Source organism: Gopherus flavomarginatus, chromosome 6 (assembly GCF_025201925.1).
Source record: "Gopherus flavomarginatus isolate rGopFla2 chromosome 6, rGopFla2.mat.asm, whole genome shotgun sequence".
NCBI lineage: Eukaryota > Metazoa > Chordata > Testudines > Testudinidae > Gopherus > Gopherus flavomarginatus.
The window spans coordinates 136915279-136936315 of record NC_066622.1 but is presented as its reverse complement, the minus strand read 5'-3'; the positions used below and the strand labels follow the sequence as shown (position 1 = coordinate 136936315).

General features: G+C 52.8%; 1 protein-coding gene across 7 annotated transcripts in view; it reads right to left on the bottom strand.

The window, feature by feature from the left end:
- SEMA4G (semaphorin 4G) overlaps nt 1-21037 on the bottom strand; it is an 80465-nt gene that overhangs the window by 38079 nt on the left and 21349 nt on the right. For 5 of the 7 annotated variants that reach the window (XM_050958011.1, XM_050958012.1, XM_050958015.1 and 2 more), the window contains exon 2: nt 13249-13493. In XM_050958011.1, the coding sequence (XP_050813968.1) occupies nt 13249-13369 (121 nt within the window). In that variant the 5' untranslated portion in view covers nt 13370-13493. Of the gene's footprint in view, nt 1-13248; nt 13494-14633; nt 14657-17739; nt 18181-21037 lie in introns of those variants that run through there. The other 2 variants (XM_050958010.1, XM_050958013.1) reach the window with 2 other exon arrangements.

The window sequence follows — 21037 nt, the reverse complement described above, 5'->3', positions numbered from 1 at the left end:
AGGTTTTGTGAGATCCTCTGAGTTTCATTTCTTAAGCGGAAGTTTTTGAAATGTTTTTCACCTCCTCCTGCACCCCCCCAGCCTTGGGAGCTGGAAAGATGGACACAGAGGGAGGGGAGTGGACAGGTGCTGCCTGGGGGAAGTACAAGTCTGGGGGTGGAGCTCAGTCTGGGTAATTTCCCGGAGCCATCTAAACCCAACCACAGCCCCTTTCTGTGCTCTGCTGCCTGCTTCCCAGCTGCAGCCCTGCTGGTTAATTTGGTGCCCTGGGATGTGCCGAGACCCCTCCTAAGGATCGAGACAAGCTACCAGGCTGTAGGGCCACGACTGGATACTGCAGGATCGCCGTGTGTGGGCCGGCATGGGCAGCATCCACAGAGCCGCTGCAATTCAAGTGCCGATGCAGGAAGCCGTATGGCTTGCACCCTCCAATTCATCGACATCTTCCTTGAATGGTGAGCACCAGACCTGGAAACAGGATCCCAGCAGCAGTCGCACCAGGGCCAAATCCAGAGGAAAAATAACCTCTCTGCTCCTTCTCAAGATCCCCCTGTTTGTGCATGTTTGGCCACAGCATTGAGAGCTCAGGTTCTCCTGAGTCTCCACCTCAACCTCCAAATTGACGAGTTGCTGCTTCCCAAGATAGCCCCACCCGCCCTGTGTGCACGGTGGCGTTCTTCCTTCCTAGCCGGATACGTCTACATGTAGCCATATCCAAACACATTGGCTGCTTGTGCCCCGTTTCCCAAGAGATCCAGATCGCTGGATCAGTGACCTGTGCTCTCCATTACACCTTAGCCTCCCAATTCCTGTGTCGTCTGCAAATGTTACCAGCGATGATTTCATGATTCCTTCCAGGTCATTAATACAAATGTTAAATAATGGGGGGCCAAGAACAGGACCCCCCTGGGGACACCCCTGTTGGGTGCTGCTGCCCCATGGATAATGCCATTTGGAGATCTCTCAGCAAGCCAACTGTTAATCCATGGGTGACCATAGCACAAAAGGTTCCATCATGACGGATCCCCAGAGAGGCCATGGCTAAGAAGGCCTGGAGCCAACCGTCCCCTCTTACCTGCAGCAGCCTGACCCCTGGGGCTGGGTAAAGCACAGTGCCAGGACCTGGGGGAAGGAGGAAAGCTTGCCCAGGGTGTGTACGTGTGTGTGTGCCTGTGCTGTGCTTGTTCCAGGGGAGGGAAGTGGGGTAGATTTTCACTCCAGCAGAGGAGAAAAGGGAGGAATCTGCAAGGACCCTTTTCCCAGCAGCTTCCAGCCTAACCCAGTTTTGCCTTCTGCTGTGAAAGGAGGTCTCGGTAATGGCTGTGTGCCAGCGCAGAGAGCTGGCGCAGTGGGGCAGCAGCTCCCGCAGGACCAGGCACACTCTGATTCTGCATGTGGCCTTGATAAGGATTCTGATGCCGTTGCCGATGGAGTCAAACGAGTGAGCGAAGAAGCACAGCTCCCACGTGCAGGGGCTGTCGCTGGGTCCCCGTTCCCCGGCTGGGCGGCTCACAGCTCGCTCCACCTCTTCCCCCTCATCTCTGCCCTGAACCGCTCTGCCCTGCTGCAGCCAGCCGAGAGCTCAGCTGATCAGGGGAAGGGAGGGCTCTGTGCCACTCCACAGGTGCGCTGGGTGGTACTGCCCTGCACAGTCACTTTAGAGGAAGGGAAACCCACGCTGCTGCGAGCAGATTCCAGCCTGGGCTCACCACCACGCTCCACACCAGTCATGATTGTGTAGACCTCTATCATATCCCCCCTTAGTTGTCTCTTTTTAATCTTTCCTCATACTGTCCTCATCTTTGTCCCAGCCCCACCTGGCTGGCCATCTAGCCATCCCTTGCAGGTCCAATGCCTCTTGTTTACAGAACCTTCAATTGCACTAGCCCCTCATTGATAGAAAGGGCCCTGCTCTCCATCCAGCCTTCTGCCCAGCACAGCTGAACGCCATGGGAAAAGTCAGAAGCAGCTGTGAGGCCTGTGCCAGGGAAGCACATATAGACTTACTCCACAGGGAAGTCCAGGAATATTATTCCTTATGTGTTGCATTCTCTCACTCACTCTTCCTTGAATCCGTGCTAGGGCAGCTATATTTCCAATGCCTGAGGCGCATGCGGCCCCCTCCCGCCCATAACCCAGATTCTGATCTGGTACAAATTTACCACAGCATTGCTCAATTCTGACTTCAATTTATTTACTCTGGATTTATCCCAGCGTCTCCCGGACCAGAATTTATGAATCGACCCCCTCTGCATTTAACACGGGATACATTACGTAAAATGGGTCACATCTGCAGCACAAGCCGCGGCATCCAGATGTTTCATCTAGACCTGGTCCCCAGGGGAGGCTGCCTGATGGGGTCATGGCTTGTTAACACACTGAGCTGCATCACAGGGGGACTCCTGACCGAACACAGGGCTGGAAAGCCACTTTCCCTCCGACTGCAGCTGCCAACCTCCCCTTGGGCTTCCGGCCTGAAACAAGCCCATCCAGCAAATCTAGAGAGCAGAGGTGACGGGGGCCAAACCTAGAGAGCAGAGGTGACAGGTGGGGAGCTGTGGGACTGCAAGGGGCTGTTTTTAGAGACTGCTACGGTCAACCCTCAGCACAGGGGCTTCAGCTAGGGTGACCGGATGTCCTGATTTTATAGGGACAATCCTGATATCTGGGGCTTTTTTTTTATATGGGCTCCTATTACCCCCCACCCCCTCTTCCGATTTTTCACACTTGCTATCTGGTCACCCTAGCTTCAGCTGATGCTGGTGAGCATCGAGGGCCAGCTCCAAAGAGCCAGGTCAAGAAAGCTGGTGGCTACACGATGGAGCTCTCCCTGGAGGGAGGAAGTGGGGCAAACCCTTCAGGGAGGCAGGAAGGGGGTGGGGTGCAGAAGCCCCTGACCCTCAAGAAACACGTACACTGTTTTTACCTGAACGAGGGCGACTGTAACTCTCCAACCTCTCCATCCTCCTCCTCAAAGGAAACCTGCGCAGCACCTTCTAAAGACCAGCCGGGGAGCTCAGGCCTCGTCCACACTTCAAACGCGACAACGGCCCAGCTGCGGTGCTGAGTAGAGACGCTCCTTACACTAACAGGGTTGAGGGTGTGCGTCTCTCAGCAGCCTAGGTCATCCACTTCCCTGAGAGGAGGGAGCCAGGGCGATGGAACAACTCTTCTGTTGGCCTAGTGCTGTCCAGACGGAGACTTAGGTCGGCCTAACTGCTTCGCTCAGGGGGTGGATTTTCATACCCCTGAGCACCGTGGCTGGGTCAATGGAATTTTCTAGGGCAGACCAGCCCTTAAATTCATAACTCTGCCAGGCCCCAAAAGCCGGGGACTCAGTTAAGACCCTGGTTTCTGGGCTCATCACAACAACCCGTAACTCACTAACTCTCCTTTGTCCTGTGGCGGCAGAAGGGTTATCCGCCCACTTCTCTCTGAATGGTCTCCTGCAACTCCTCGAGTGTCACAGGGCATGTCTACACTACAAGCTATGTTAAGTCGATTAACAGCCTAGCACCAAAAGAGAGAGTTGTGAGATGAGAAGAACCATGCCAAGATGACCCGTTATTGTTTCAAGGCCCTTGTTACACCATTCCCAAGCCTAGAGAGCAGGCTCAGCTCCCTCGTGACGCACGGTGCATCTCGCTGGGCCATGGGCCGCACCCACAGTGCTCCTGGAATGGTCCCTGTGCTCCTGCATGACAACCCAGCTCTTTCAGGAGCCAACCGCTCTGCCCAGATCTCAGGTTCCCCGCACCCAGAGGGCACGGAAGGAAGTACTCATTCCACACACACTACAGAGAAAAAACCCAGACAGGGACCAATACGCGTCTGGATTTCTCTCCTCCCCAGTGACCACGTCCCCGATCCCCAGGACTTCTGTTTAAAGAGAGATTATGCAAATTCCAGACAGTCTGAAGATACCTGGGTGGCCAAAAGGCCATGAATGCACAAATCCACAGAAATGGGCTATTCCAACATCTAGCCAAGTCCCCTTATGGGGGTAAGGAGCCGCCCTGGTACAAAGCTGCCCGCCAGGATCCCGCCATGAAACGCCACCAAGCCAGTGTGGAGCCATTTCACTTTTGTGCTCCAATTTGGGGAGTGGTTCTAGGATTCCAAAGATCACCAGGGATGGAACCAAATCATGTCAGATGAGGTGGCTTCAGCCCTGCCCCGCACTGTTCCCCTCTCCGTGTGGCCCCTGCAGCTGTCAGAAAGAGAAGGCAGAGAAAGGGAGACCAAAACACCCCAACACAAGCAGTTTCCGGGGAATGTGTGATCTCCAGCTGTTTATATCCTGCAGGTACATTTCTGTACAAGCACCGCTATTCACAGGCCTTCGATTAACACAGGGACACACACCCGTGGTTTGCAGATTTGCATCTTAAGACGCTGAATGTTCTGAAGAAGTGTGAAGAATATTTCAGCACCTCCCGTAGCTCTCTCCCCACCAGTGTGTGCATGCAAGGCGCATACAGGGTGTGTGTGGGAGGAATCACACACATGCACACATCTAGGGGCTGGACCGGCTCCATCCTCAGCGGTTCACCAAGCCAGTCCTTTATTTTAGAAGTTAACGTCTTGTCTCCAGCGCTCAGGTCACACACACAAAAAAGCCTTCAAAAATGGGAACGGAAGCAGGGACGCCAGCGGCAGCTGGTGCAGTGAGACGAGGTGTCAGTGCGCAGCACCGAGGTGTCAGTGTTACTGGCGTTTGTCTCCCGGCTCTGTTTCGCTGCTGGGTAGAGCATGCAGGGGAGGAGGCGAATGGCCGGGGCAGGAAGATCTAGGTGCAGTCTCATGGTGTGGGAACAAACCATCACTTTCCTACACCACCCCTGCGTGGCGCCTGTGCGCAGTCAGAGCCCTTTGTCCTCTCACTTACGGCGGTCTGGGGACACCCAGAGACGTGCTTCACACAGATAAGATGTGACATTCTGGGGGACACAGTGACCTCTAAGCTATCTGCTCCCATGCCTTGGGCGGGGAGGGGAGCAGTCACCTGCACCACGAAACACGTCTTCCCCACCTGGCCCAGGGCAAAGCCTATTCAAACCAACCGGGCAAACAGAAGGGATGTGTTCAACCCCCCTGGAATTCTGATCACGCCAGCGGTGTGCGGCCAGAGCTACAAGTGGGAAGCATGCGCTGGGATTAGCCACTACCATGGGCTCTGAATTTTATGGAGTGCCAAATACAGCCAAAAACTGAAGGGCCAAGCTAGTGCAGTGAGAGGCAGCGTAGCCTAGTGGCTAGACCACTGGACCGAGACCTGCATTCCAGTCCCAGCTTTGCTACTGAGCTGCCGTGTGATCCTGAGTGGGCAAGTCACATCCCCTCCCCTTGTCTTAAAGCCAGCTGGCAAAGAGGCTCCAGGAATATCTGGATTCGGGTCTGTAAACTCCAGTGGGGCCTCTATTGCAATAAAAAGTGATCCCAAAACACACGCACTCCTGCACACTTCCCTGGGAAGGAAATGTCCTTATTTTGTCAATTGCTCTGAGGTCGTGGCCGGTACAGAGATCTCTAGACAGCCTAGGGTGACCACACAGAAAGTGTGAAAAATCGGGAGAGAGGGTGGGGGTAATAGGCACCTATATAAGAAAAAGCCCCAAATATCTGGGCTATCCCCAGAAAATCGGGACATCTGGTCACCCTAAAGCAGCCTGACTCAGCAAAGGAAAACCTCACTGGGAGGGCGGGCTGGATTGAGAACCACGTACAAAGACGAATAATCCAAACAGAGCGAGGATGCCTGGAACAATCTTTCAGACACAAGGCGAGCGCCCCAGAATCCGCTCGCCCATTCGTGCCCACATGCACCTGTCTGCTCAAAGCCTAGGCGATGGAAATGACTGTCGAATAATAAGAATTCCTAGCTCTTACAGTGCTGTTCCTCTTCAGATCTCAAAGTGCTTTACAAAGGCGGTTGGGAGCATTATCCCCGTTTCACAGATGGGCAAACCGAGGCACAGAGTTGTGCAGTGACTTGCCAGCGATTATCCAGCAGGCCAATGGCAGAGCCAGGAATAGTACCCAGGTCTCCTGAGTCCCAGTGCCCGCTCCACTAGGCTATACTGCCCATTGCTACCTGTGAACACAACACACACAGGCAGGAACCCTCCCTTCCCACACACACACAGCTCCAAAGAGCCACGGCGAATCCCACACACTGTCCATGGCTGCAAGCTTGCGCCCCGATCATGAAAGCACAACACGGGCTCTGCTGAGCTGACAGGCCTGAGCTAAGTGGATTTCAATCATCTGGTGTGCTGGGCTTATCTGAAAAGCCTCCAGAGCTCCATTTAAACACTATTAATTGCCAATCTATGCGTGTGACGCACCCGCATTGTCTCCGTGCCATGGAGGGACGCTCTTCCAGCTGCTAGAGAAACCAGCCACAGCCACTTCGCTGCCTCGTTTGGGACGCGCCACACACAAGCTGACAGTCATCCTCCAGCGAAAAAGGCATACCAGCTCGTTTCTCTCCTCCCGCCCCAGGCACCCAGCTGCCTTTGTAAACCCATGCTGGGCGACCCAGGGCACATCATGGCTGCTGAGTTAAGCGGCAGCCCAGCTCATGGAGCGGGTCCTGAACCTCGTGGGGGTGGGTGGGAAGGGAGAGGAGAATCAACTCAACTAGATTAGTGAGGAACATACTAAAACTCAGCTAGCTGGAAAGAAACAACACACAGAAAACCTTGGGCCACCACTATTATCATAGAATCACAGAATATCAGAGTTGGAAGGGACCTCAGGAGGTATCTAGTCCAACCCCCTGCTCAAAGCAGGACCAATTCCCAGCTAAATCATCCCAGCCAGGGCTTTGTCAAGCCTGACCTTAAAACCTCTAAGGAAGGAGATTTCACCATCGCCCTAGGTAACCCATTCCAGTGCTTCACCACTCTCTGAGTGAAAAAGTTTTTCCTAATATCCAACCTAAACCTCCCCCACTGCAACTTGAGACCATTGCTCCTTGCTCTGTCATCTGCCATCACTGAGAACCATCTAGTAACCTTCAGGTAGCTGAAAGCAGCTATCGAATCCCCCCCTCACTCTTCTCTTCTGCAGACTAAACAAGCCCAGTTCCCTCAGCCTCTCCTCATAAGTCATGTGCTCCAGCCCCCTAATCATTTCCGTTGCCCTCCGCTGGACTCTCTCCAATTTGTCCACATCCTGTTTGCAGTGGGGGGCCCAAAACTGGATGAATACTCCAAGTGTGGCCTCACCAGTGCCAAATAGAGGGGAATAATCACTTCCCTCGATCCGCTGGCAATGCTCCTACTAATGCAGCCCAATATGCCATTGGCCTTGGCAACAAGGGCACACTGCTGACTCATATCCAGCTTCTCATCCACTGTAACCCCCAGGTCCTTTTCCGCAGAACTGCTGCCCAGCCACTCAGTCCCCAGCCTGTAGCAGTGCCTGGGATTCTTCTGTCCTAAGTGCAGGATTCTGCACTTGTCCCTGTTGAACTTCATCAGGTTTCTTTTGGCCCAGTCCTCTAATTTGTCTAGGTTTATCTGTATCCTATCCCCACCCTCCAGCGTATCGACCACTCCTCTAATGTCGCCAGCTGATTCCGCATGTCGAAGCATGAGCCTCTCCTGCCAGGGGCAAGAGACACAGGCCCGTCAGCTCAGGGCCTCTATGGACATGCCTACGCGGCAGCTGGATGCTGCGATTCCTCGCATGCGCTCTGCCCGAGCCAGCACGCTAAAAAGCAGCAGCATGGATGTTGCGGCATGGGCAGCAAGTTGGGCTGGCCAACCACGTTCTAATCAGCCCGAGCGAAGGTAGCTAGCCTGAGCTGGGTGCCCCGGCTACTGTGAGCGGAGCAAAGATGGCGCGAGTCTGTCTGCCCAGGCTGGAAGTCACAGCACAGACGTGCCCTCAGCGGGTGGAGGAACAAAGTCACCCTGCTAGCGTGCACAGCGGGGCCAGAGTCGGTGATGCTGTTGGACCCTGGGCCTAGGGTTGCCAACTTTGTAATACTGAAAAACTGGACGCTCTAAGCAGGAATGCCATAGGCACCGACTCCGTGGGTGATCCGGGGCTGAAGCACCCAGGGGGAAAAATTAGTAGGTGCTCCGCACGCACCGGCAGCTAAGCTCCCCCTGCGTGCTACGTCCCTGCTCCTCCCCCTCCCTCCCGGAGCTTCCCACCACCTAACAGCTGTTTGGCGGCGCGATGGACTTTCCAGGATGTGGGGGAAGGAGCGGGGATGCGGTGCACTCAGGGAAGGAGGCGGAGAAGAGGCAGGGCAGGGGCGGGGATTGGGGGAAGGGGGCGGAATGGGGGTGGGGCTGGGGTGAGAAAAGGCAGGGAGGGGCAGGGACTTTGGGAAAGGCATGGAATGGGGGTGGGGCAAGGGCAGTACGGGGTGGGATTAGGCTGAGCACCCACCGGACAGAGGTGAAGTTGGTGCCTACGGAACCTGCCTGCCCCGCCCCTTCCCAATAGGCCCCTCCCCTGAGGCCCTGCTTTCCCGAGGCCCCATCCCTGCCTCACCTCTTCCCCCAAGGCCCCACCCCCATTCACTTCTCTTCCCGCTCCCCCCATCGCTTGCTGCTTTTCTTCCACCCCTGGGACTTGCCTGCAGAGCCGGAGCTGGGAGCTGCGGCTAACTAACGCAGGTCAGAGGCAGCCCCAGCTGAGTAGGGGATGGCGCAGGTGACGACTGGGTGCCTCTCCTGCCCACAGACTTTGGGTGTCTGGTCAGTAGATCTGACTGGACGTTTCAGGTCCCCTTTTCGACTGGACTTTCCAGTCGAAAACCAGTCACTTGGCAACCCTACCCGGGCCATCTTAGCCAAGTTTTTGGCATTTCATTTCCTAGGATTTCTTTTCGAAGATAGGACTGCAGGTAGACCCCAGGTTTCTCACTCTTTGGGGTGCATGGGCTTTTCACCAGCTCTTCTGGATGTCCTGAGCTTTGGCCAGGAAGGACTCTTCTGCATGCAGCGGTGAAGTGTTATCTCCCCACCGGCTCACGCCAGCTGTCCCAGCAGCAGCTCAAGCCAGGCAGGCAAAGCACACAGATGTCTTAAGGGGGAGGGAGCTCGTTCAGGTTCCGCTCAAAAGCTCCAATGACACCCACTGAGCACGCACCGAAATTATTTTTCAGCCCTGCACGTTCTCGCACCTAGCCATCATCTAGTGAACAACGTGCTCCTCGAGGGCAGAGCCCAGTCCACTTTGGCTGAAGCCTTGTTAAGAAATAATGCATTTAGATTTTCTTTTCTTAAAAGCAGCACCAGAGGGGAGCCCTCCCCCCACCCGCAACTTCCCCTCCTGCAGGAAGAGGTGAAGCATTTTAGTCTGTAGTGGTTTAGGCTCTGATACCATCTTGGGCTATTCCTTCCTTTCCCCTCTCTGTGCCTCATGTTCCTCATCAATAAACTTTTGGCAACTTTTAAACCACCACCGTAACAGAGGCTCCCCCGAAGAAAAACAAAAAACAGCGAGAGGGCCAAAAACCCGCCTCCATAGCTGAAGAGAGGAAAAGATAAGAGGCCAAAAGACAGCCTTTCAAAACGGGAAGTCAGGTCCTACTGAGGAAAATAGAAAGGACCCGAAACTCTGGTAAGTCAAGTGTAAATGTATAACCTGGCAGGCCCAAAAAGAACAGAAGAGCAACTAGCACATTTTTTAAAGTACATCTGAAGCAAGAAGCCGGCCAAACAATCATTAGGCCCATTGCATAACCCAGCTGCCCAAGAAGCACTCAGGGAAGACAAAGCCATTGCAGAGAAGCTAAATGAATTCTCTGCATTGGTCTTGACGGCTGAGGACAGGAGGGAGATTCCCGTACCTGAGCCCTTCTTTTTTGGTGACAAATCTGAACAACTGTCCCAGACTGAGGTGTCAACAAAGGAGATTTTGGAACAAACTGGTAATACTGTGTCATTTATGTCACCGGGACCAGATGGGCTTCACCCCGGAGTTCTGAAGGAACTCTGCTATGAAACTGCAGAACTACTAACGGGGGAACATAACCTATTGCTTAAATCAGCCTCTGTATCAGATAACTGGAGGGTAGCTAATGTAACACCGATTTTTAAAAAAAGCTCAAGAGGCGATCCTGGCAATTACAGGCCAGCGAGCCTAACTTCAGTACCAGGCACATTGGGTGAAGCTATAATAAAGAACAGAATTCTCACTCACACAGATGAGCACAATATGCTGGGGAAGAGCCAACACAGCTTTTGTAAAGGGAACTCACACCTCACCAATTCACTGGAATTCTTTGAGGGGGTCGACAAGCATGTGGACAAGGGGGATCCAGTGGATATAGTGTACTTGGACTTTCAGAACGCTTTTGACAAGGTCTCTCACCAAAGGCTTTTAAGCAACGTAAGCACTGATGGGATAAAAAGGAAGGTCCTCTCATGGATCAGTAACTGGTTAAAAGACAGGAGACAAAGGTAATGGAGAGAGGTAAATAGCAGGGTCCCACAGGAATCTGTACCGGGACCTGTTCTGTTCATCGTATTCATACATGAGCTGGAAAAAGCGGTAAACGGTGAAGTGGCAAAGTTTGCAAACAATACAACATTACTCAAAATAGTTAAGTCCAAAGTTGACTGGGAAGAGTTACAAAAGGACCTCACAAAACTGGGCAACAAAATGGCAGATGAAATTCAATGTTGATAAATGCAGAATAATGCACATTGGAAAACATAATCCCAACTATACATACAAGATGATGGGGTCTAAATTAGCTGTTACCACTCAGAAAAGACTGTGGAGTCACTGTGGATAGTTCTCTGAAAACATCCACTCAATGTGCAGCCGCAGTCAAAAAAGCGACCAGATTGTTAGAAACCACTAGGAAAGGGATAGATGATAAAACAGAAAATATCAAATTGCCACTGTATCAATCCATGGTGCGCCCACAGTTTGAATACTGCGTGCAGATGTTGTCGCCCCATCTCAACAAAGGTATGTGAGAACTGGAAAAGGTGCAGAGAAGGGCAACATAAACAATTGGGGGATGGAACAGCTTCTGTATTAGGAGAGATTAATAAGACTGACTGTTCAGCTTGGAAAAGAGACGACTAAGGGAGGATAGGACAGAGGTCTATAAAGCATGACAGTTGTGGAGAAAGTGAATAAGGAAGTGTTATTTACCCCTTCACATAACACACAAACCAGGGGTCACCCAATAAAACTAACAGGCAACAAATTTAAAACAAACACAAGGCAGTATTTCTTCACACAACATCCAGTCAACCTGTGGAACTCCTTGCCAGGGGATGTTGTGAGGCCAAAACTATAACTGGGTTCAAAAAAGAGCTAGATAAGTTCCTGGAGGACAGGTCCATCAATGGCTATTAGCCAGGCTGGGCAGGGATGGTGTCCCTAGCCTCTGTTTGCCAGAAGCTGGGAATGGGCAACAGGGGATAGATCATGTGATGATTGCCTGCTCTGTTCATTCCCTCTGGGGCACGTGGCACTGGCCACGGTCAGAGGACAGGGTGCTGGGCTGGATGGACCTTTGGTCTGACCCAGTCTGGCCATTCTTATGTACTGGTCTAGATGGGCCATTGGTCTGACCCAGTGGTGACATTCTTATGTAAAATGGAACAATGACACCGAACTGCTTCGTGGCTAAGGGTTTATAAGGAGCTCTCTGGTTTTCAAAGCAATCACGCCCTCAGCGGTAGACGTGTGAAGAAACTGGGACCAACCTCCTGGCGCCAAGCCCTAAACTAAACCCGCTAGCCCACACGATGCTCATGGGACATCTACTCATCTCAAATGTGAACTTTTAACCAAGTTCTTGGCTTCTCTTGAGCATTCCGCAAGGATATTTCAGCCAACACTTTTGCTGTTGCAAAGAAATTGCTGAAGTTACATGAAGGTTTTATTTTTCCATGAGAACTGAATTCTCCTCGCTCCATCAGCCTTTAAGCAAACACTGTGCAACCGTTAGTTAATTAATCGGCCCTCTCATCATCCCTGTAAGGTAGAGGCTCTTGCCTTGGCTTCATTTCCAAAATGTCTAGAAGTATTTAGCGGCATCTCAGGTGAGATGTCACCACCCCAGCCCGCAGGGCAAAGGCCAAGCTGCCTTCCGTCTATCAAAGACAAGTGCAAGACTCCCGCTCCTTTTCGACAGTGCAACCAGGAGTCAGTCCATGGGTCGGGGAAGATGATGCAGGATGCTGGAGAAACCAGTCCCGCCAACAAAGCCATACCATGGCAGGCCTGGAACAACCTATCTGACCACCCTCCAGCCCACCACAGGCGGAATTCACCCCTAGGCAGAGGGGCCAGGACAAGGCTCACGCACCACTTATGAGCAGAATTGGGGTTTACATGGGATGGTGTGTGGACCCCAGGCTGGTCCCTCTGCAGAGGAGACAAAACCCTCCCTTCAAGCCCCAGGAAGGAAGCAGGTAGGGATGTCACAGGGAAGGTCAGTCTAATGCAATTGCTCTGGGAAGCTCTAGCATCCGGGGGCTGAGCAGGGGCAGGCAGGAACAACAGGCCTTGCCAAAGAGCCTTCGTGTTCGAGGAGCTGCGGCCGTATGTCCTCGAGCCTCAGGAGCCTGGGAAAGCGGAGATGCTGATGTCATCGGACATGCAGATGCTGTCGTGCTGACAGCTCCAATCTGGCGCTAGCAATCGGCAGCAGCTCCCAGACAGCACGCAGGGCAGGCTGATTGCTCTCCCAGCCGGTTCCCCCTCCCCCACCTCCCGAAACACAAAGGGACCAGAGGGAAGGGGGAATCATCAGCCTCATCCCCAGGGAGTCATCGGAGAGAGGAGGAGGGGGCACACCGCGAGCTCACCAGACCCCATTTCTTGTGCGTCCTGGGGCTTTGCACAGTGCTCGCTGCAGAAGCTAAGCACAGATCTAAGGACCTCTGCCCAGGACCCAGGGCCGGCTCCAGGCACTAGCTTAGCAAGCAGCTGCTTGGGGCGGCCAAGGGGAAGGGGCAGCACATCTGGCTCTTCGGCAGCGGGTCCCTCGGTCTCTCTTGGAGGGAAGGACCTGCCGCCGAAGAAAAAAGTAGTGCGGTGGAGCTGCCGCCGATCCCGATCGCAGGGGCTTGGGGTTTTTTTTTGCCGCTTGGGGTGGCAAAAACCCTGGAGCCAGCCCTGCCAGGACCTTCCACTCCCCGTAGCCAGGCGGCCTTCACATCCGCCCGGCCATGCTCCAATTATGCACTGTGTCCAGCTGCTCTCACAAGTCCTACAACTCTCCAGGGCAGGGGTAAAACCAAACTTCCTTACCATTATAGGCGACTGTCATCCTTGGGGTCGCGTCCAAATCGACAGCGGATCGTCGAGAGGGGTAGCCTGTGGTCGCGGTCGCCAACAGGACCAACAGGTAACAGGCCATACGTCTTCTCATCTTCCCAGGTGACCGAGCTCGTTGCTCTGCCAATACAAACTCTGTGCCAGTAGACAGGGGCCTAGCTCACTGGAGATCGCCCCACCGGCTCCTGCGCGTCTCACGGCAAACCACGACCGTGCTCCTGAAACACAAAGCGGAAGCTGAGGAACGGAACATGCCGATCCTTTCATCTGAGGATCGCAAAGCACTTCCCCAAACATTAAGCTCCACAACAGCCCCATGAGACAGGGAATCATAGAACCACAGGACTGGCAGGGACCTCGAGAGGTCATCTAGTCCAGTCCCCTGCACTCATGGCAGAACTAAGTATTATCTGGACCATCCCTGGCAGGTGTTTGTCCAACCTGCTCTTAAAAATCCCCAATGATGGAGATTCCACAACCTCCCTAGGCAATTTATTCCAGTGCTTAACCATCCTAACAGTTAGGAAGCTTTTCCTAATGTGCAACATAAACCGCCCTTGCTGCAATTTAAGCCCATTGCTTCTTGTCCCATCCTCAGAGGTTAAGAACAATTTTTCTCCCTCCTCCTAGTAACAACCTTTTATGTACTTAAAAACTGTTCTCATGCCCCCTCTCAGTCTTCTCTTCTCCAGGCTAAACAAACCCAACTCTTTCAATCTTCCCTCATGGGTCATGTTTTCTAGACCTTTCATCATTTGTGTTGCTCTTCTCTGTGTTCTCTCCAATTTGTCCACATCTTTCCTGACATGTAGCGCCCAGAACTGGACACAATACTCCAGCTGAGGCCTAATCAGCACAGAGTAGAGCAGAAGAATTAGTTGTGTCTTGCTTATAACACTCCTGTTAATACATCCCAAAATGAGGTTAGCTTTTTTTTGCAACAGTGTTACACTGTTGACTCATATTTAGCTTGTGGCACACAATAACCCCTAGATCCCTTTCTGCAGTACTGCTTCCTAGACAGTCTCTTCCCATTCTGTACGTGTGCAACGGATTGTTCCTTCCTAAGTGGAGCACTTTGCATTTGTCCTGACTGAATTTCGTCCTATTTACTTCAGACCATTTCTCCAGATCATTTTGAATTTTATTCCTCTCCTCTGAAGCACTTGCAACCCCTCTCAGCTTGGTATCATCTGCAAACTTTATAAGTGTACTCTATGCCATTATCTGAATCATTGAAGAGAACCAGACCCAGAATTGATTCCTGCGGGACCCCACTTGTTATGCCCTTCCAGGATGACTGTGAACCACTGACATCTACTCTCTGGGAGCGGTTTTCCAACCAGTTCTGCACCCACCTTATAGTAGCTCCATCTAGGTTGCATTTCCCTAGTTTGTTTATGAGAAGCATTATCCCCTTCTGATAGATGAAGAAACTGAGGCAAAGAGAGGGGACACAATTTACTCCAAGACACAGAATGAGTCAGTAGCAGGGTAAGTATAGAAACTCAGGAGTTCTGAGCGTCCCCTGCACTAGCCACTGCACATCACTCCCTCTGGCTAGGGATTCTGTTCCGATAGGTTCTCCTCTTTCAACAGTATTAATCTGCTGAATTTAATAAACATGCACAGCCTATGGGAAAAACATTCAAATAGAAATCACACCTTACCAAACCCCAGAAGCCTGCTATCCTCGTTAAATCCAAACGCACAAAGATCTACATGGCTACTTTCTCCCACAGGCAAACAGTGGCCCACGTATTATAGAAATCAGAAGATGCCGTGCAGCTGGGTAACAGCTCAGTTACTCATTCAATGTGCATCATAAATACAGCGTCTGAAAGGCTCGGGAGCAGCCATTTCCGGAAGAGGCGACATGGGAATAAACTGATGTATCCCTGCTCCTCCAGATCTTTTTATGCAAGATGCACAAACACTTCACGTTTAACAATGCCATGAATTCTAGGATGAGGGGATCCTTTGTGTTTTATTATACCTTGCAATCCGAGCGCTTCAGTTTAGATAATTGAGATAATAAACATAATTAAAAAGAAGTGGGACTTCCAGCCATCCTTGTGGTACCAGAGTCTCTATTTGCATTCTGCATCCAGCACAGAGTCCTATGGAATGCACTGAACAGTTAGGGCCAATATTTCAGCCTCATTTCGGCTAGTTCTTGTTTTCCTACTGTACTTATCTGCCCCACCTGAAAGAACAAACTAATCTAGGACCAAATTAAAGCCAAAAAAAATCCAAGAGGAAACACTTGAGGGATTGGGTAGCCTGCGGAACTCCCTGCTGCATGATGTCATGAACCCTGCTCCCGGGTCTGGGTTTTTAGAAGATTTAAGCTGATTCATGCTTCAGACAGCAACCTAGGGGGAGTCACTCCTCCAGTGCACTGCATTTATCGATTTGCCAGGTTCACCCACTACAGATTCCAGCTCAAGGTCTCGCTATCCCTCCATGCATTTGGGCCAGTTCCCACAGAGATCAGCACACCTTCTACCACGACAATCTCCTAGGACAGGTCTGAGCTACAGGAACAATGACAATGCCAGTGGGGGAGGGTGCAAGGGGGAAGCAAGGACAGTCCCAGGGACTGCACAATTTCAGTGCTTTCATTCGCTCTTGCAAGAGACCTCCCTGACTAAAAACCTCACCCACTCCTTAGAGTTATCTGTCCCCGAAAGTGTTTTCCATACGCCACCCACCCGCTGACCCTGGGAACCAACCAAACTGCTTCTACAGCCAGGCAAGGAAGAGACAGAGTTAGGGTGATGTCTATTTTTAACTGCTCGGGAGGCACTCAGACACTCTGGAGATGGGTAACGGATAACTTTGATAACCGATTACAAACAGGGCAAAAGAGAATTACATAAGACCATAACAACAGCCAGACTGGGTCAGACCAAAGGTCCGTCTAGCCCAGTGTCCTGTCTTCCAACAGTGGCCAGTGCCAGGTGCCCCAGAGGGAATGAACAGAACAAGGCAATTTCAAGTGATCCATCCCGTCGCCCATTCCCAGCTTCTGGCAAACAGAGGCTAGAGACACCATCCCTGCCCAGCCTGGCTAATAGCCATTGAGGGACTTATCCTCCAGGAACTTATTTAATTCTTTTTTGACTCGTTATATTTTTGGCCTTCACAACATCCTCTGGCAAGGAGTTCCACAGGTTGACTGTGCCTTGTGTGAAGAAATACTGCCTTTTATTTGTTTTAAACCTGCTGCCTGTTAGTTTTATTGGGCAAGCCTGGTTTGTGCGTTATGGGAAGGAGTAAATAACCCTTTCTTATTCACTTTCTCCACGCTAGTCATAATTTTATAAACCTTGATCATATCTCCCCAGAATTGTCTCTTTTCCAAGCTGAACGGTCCCAGTTTGTTTAATCTCCCCTCATACAGAAGCTGTTCCTTCCCCCTAATCAGATGTGCTGCCTTTCTCTGTAACTTTTCCAATTCCAATATATCCTTTTTGAGATGGGGTGACCAGTATCCAAGATCCAAGATCTGGGTGCACCATGGATTTTTATGGAGGCAATATGACATTTTCTGTCTTCTTATCTGTCTACAGTATATATCTCGTTAGAGGCAGGGCTACTTGCCTACGGTTCTGGGGAGGTCACTGGAAGAGAACCCAGGTGGTCCCAGGCTCCTGCACGAGCCTCCAACTGCGTCCGTGCACGGTGAAGCAAGGTTACCAGGGCAAACCCCCTTTGACAATTGTAGCTCATTTCCAAGACAGCAAGTGGTGGTCACAGCCACACCATGGAGTTAAAGGTGCAATGCCTCTGATTCATGACATGCGGCGCCGTTTCCAGACAGCAGCCGTCGTTAACTGAACATGCTGCATTCATTAAGCCAAACCAGTTGCAGCAACTTGCTAAACCGTAAGCCAGAGGTGGAAACCATCAGCAAAAATTTCCCCGCCCTCCCCATGTGCCGTGTCGTTTTCTAGCGAGTCTAGGGAAAGGTGTGAATTCCTGCTAACACCAAAGCAGAGGGCGTGCACGGCGCGCCGGCTTCCCAATCCCTTTGAGTTTTGCTGCAGCTGGTCTTCTTCCAATTCAGAATATTGTGGCAAGAAACGGGGCCCTCCGGTGCACCTGCCCAGGCTGAAAGCATGCGGGGAGCAAGAGCCGGCAGACAGCTAGCGACACCAAAGGGAGTCAGCTCTGCCCAGCGTCTCCAGCTTGAACGGTCACATTGCTCTAGCCGCGTGAAAGGAAGGATATGGCACTGCGGTTCCCTTATCATCCAGAAACTTACCCGGCCGTCCCACGGGAGAGCAAAGCCACTTAGACAGGCAGGAGGGCAGAGAGACTTGGCAGAGCTAACCGTTTGCTCCGGCTTTAAGCGTCTAACTAGCTAAACCGGGAGCAGAGGGCGGTGAGGGAAGTGGCAGCTGCGAGCCCCACATGGAAGACAATCCCATGATAGGAGGGCTGGGGGTTAAGTCTCACCTGAAAGACGGCGCCTCCTACTGCCACGCTGCAGGAATATGTCCAGTACCAGCCCCGAGGGAAGGCTGCGGCCTGTTGACTGGCACCTCCTGCAGCTGCCCCGTGTTCCCATCTACTGGTCTCGCTGATCAGCACTGAACCCGCTCAGGGGAAGCTGCAGAGCTCAGAGGGAGGCCGAGATACTGCTGGAGGCAGAGAGCCATTGCATACACGTCAGGTTCTCTTTCACACCCAGGGGGGTGGGCAGAGAGGCGTAGCAGCCAAGGCGGGCAGCCAGACTCCGTTCTCTTTATTTCACAGCTTCCGAGCTGTTCAGACTCCAATAAAAGCCGTCGCCTTTGATCCCTGCCAGCTTTCCAGCGCTCTCCAGCACGGCGAGTAAGTCAGCGAGACTCTCCATGCTTTCATCGGGGCAGCTTTTCTGTAGGAGTTCTGAGCAATGCCGACTCGTCCCAAAGGATCACAGAGAGACAGAGCTAGCTTTTAGCTTCTCTGCGAGCCCCCGTCACAGCAGGAACGCGGTCACGTAATGATTCAAAGCGAGGGAAGCACACCTTAGACTTACCCCGTAACATCCCAGGCCTGGTAGGCTGGCTCGCAACCAGGCAATTTTTCTCTCCGCTTACTGGGTTTGAAAGCACTGGCCCTATATAGGTTAATCTCTCACCAGCACCTTTCAAAATCCAAACGCGTTATGTCTGTGTGAGAGAGAGAGAGAGATTCACACCTCCTACTACTGACAATGCAGCAGCTGTGTCAACTGCACAGGACTTTAGGACAAGAAGTGAAAAGTGCCACCTCCAGCTGACTCTAGTAAGGAATTTGAAGGAGACTAAGTGACTGGCCAGGTAGAATTTGGGCAGGACACAAGGACAGACCACTCCTGCCTCCTGGGTAGCCATGTGGGATATAACAGGGGTTCTCAACCTTTTTCTTTCAGAGCCCCCCTCCCCCTCAAACATGCTCTAAAAACTCCATGGCCCATCTGTGCCCCAATAACTGGTTTTCTGTTTATAAAAGCCTGGGCCGGTGTTAGGGGGTAGCAAGCAGGGCAATTGCCTGGGGCCCCATGCCACAGGGACCCCCACAAATCTAAGTTGCTCAGGCTTCGGCTTCAGCCCCAGGTGGCAGGGCTCAGGGCCTCAGGCTTCAGCCCCATGCAGGGGAGCTTTGGCTTTCTGCCCTGGGCCCAGTGAGTCTAATGCTGGCCCTGCTTCGTGGACCCCCTGAAACCTGCTCATGGCTCCCAGGGGGCTCCGGACCCCTGGTTGAGAACCACTAGGATATATCATGGCTGCACGTGGTTAGAATCTTGGGTTTAAGTTTTGCCCAGCAGATGGCACCTGCAGCCTAGCACCCCGTGGCAACATGCTGGGGCATCAGGACACCACTGGCCCGGGCACAGGACTTTCCTCCTTTCAGAGCAGTTCAGCCCTGAATCCTCCATGCCTGTGGGAGGTTCTGCCCTTGTTTCGCAGATAGAAAAGCTGTGCCAGAGAGATTCAGCAATCTCCCAAAGCCATGGGAGGCAGGGCAGCTGCTCCTGGCTCCCAGTACAATGCTCAGCCATCCAGTCTTCTGTCCCCGTCTACTGTCCCCCGCTGCCAGCAGCCTGGGTCTCTCTCGGTCGCACCCTGCTTTTGCTTGCAAGCCAGAGCAGCACGGACAGACCCCACAGTCTCTAGAGATTTTAGGCGTAGGTTAGAGATCTTCACCCCCTGCAAGAAGTGTTATGGAGAAAGATTTCTCAACCTGCCACCAGCCTCTGGAGCAGAGAGGAGGCCCCTGGGACAGGAGGGGTTTGTTCCCATTACTGGCTGGGAATCCATCTGCTTCAGAATGGGAAGCAGGAGAGGCTTGGCTTTCAGGTCACCTCCCGACTGATCCCCACAAGGTATCGCTTTCCTCTTGGGTTTGTGGTCCCTTCTGTGCCTCGGTGCAGGCCTTGCTCGAGCTGCTCCCTGGAAACCACACCAACAAGGTTCCTTTCATGGCAGGCCATGATGTCACTGTACCGGAGCCACTCCTGCCTGGGAAGGGTGGCTCAGTGGTCAGAGCAGGGGAGGTATTTGGAATCGGACTCCTGGGATCTACCCTCAGCTTGGCCACTAACTGCCCTTGGGCACGTCAATTTGCCGAGGTAAAGTAGGGACAATGCCCAAGGCCCAGCGCACTGGGAGATTTACTGCTTTGCAAGAACCTCAAATGACGAGTGCTACAGCAGCAGTTCCCAAACAGTGGGCCATGGACCCAAATGACATCACGCCCTCAGCTGCTGGGATCACTGCAATCCCTAGTGCACAGGGGATGCCATTTTGTTCCTCCTAGAGTGACCTCGCACGCCTTGGTGCTCTTCACGATGGTACCCTCCGTGGTGCCTGGGGCAGGAAATAATTCATTACAATGGGGTTGTGCCGGCAAAAAGTGTGGTAACCTCTGTGCTGTGGGAAGGTGACGTGATAATCTCTATTATGCTAGCATCTAGGTACCCAAACCTGGATCGAGGCCCTGCTTTGCTAGGCACTGCACATCCCCCACACCCTGAAATGACTGACCCTGCCACAAACAGCTTACAACCCGAATACGAGAAAAGTGACAGCCAGGGGAAGCACAGGGAAACAACCGGTCGGCACAGGCAGCGGTTGTGGGCACAGGCACCTGGCCTTTGCGCGGGGCGGGGTTACAGTAACAACACTGCTCCAAGGGGCCAGATGTACCTGCTGCGTCATGCACAGGAATTCTGACTTTAGCCCTATGGCAGGCAGCAAGCCTGAGGCTTTGCCCCCTAAGCCTGTAATCCCAGGCTCTCATGCCCGGAGCACAAGGCTGGGGCCCACGCCCCATTCCACCGCTGACTCATCAAGGGAGCCCGGGGAAGGCACGAAGGCTTTTCCCTGCTTCCCGAAGCCGAGCTACATCCCACTGGAAAGTACCAAGTCGTCTTGGCAGGGGGCTAGACTAGCTGACCCGACGGCTCTATGGAGGATGGTTCTGTGACACTGCCTCGAGCCTGGGCTGCTGGAAGGGACGTGGAACAGGAACTGCTCAGCTCCCTCTCTCCCCCACACACACAGAGCGGCTTTCCTTTGGAGGAGACCAGCTGCCACTGCTTACTCACCACTTGGCATTGGTCTCGCTGGCAGGGCCCCCGTGCTGCCAGTGTGTGCTGGAGACCACCCAGCCCTCGGCGTTCGCGGGCGGATATTTGCAGACTGTCGCTCATTACGGCCAGGCTGTACCAACACAAACGTCCATGTTAATGCAACAACCAGCGACGGGACGCGCCGCAGGGGCCTGA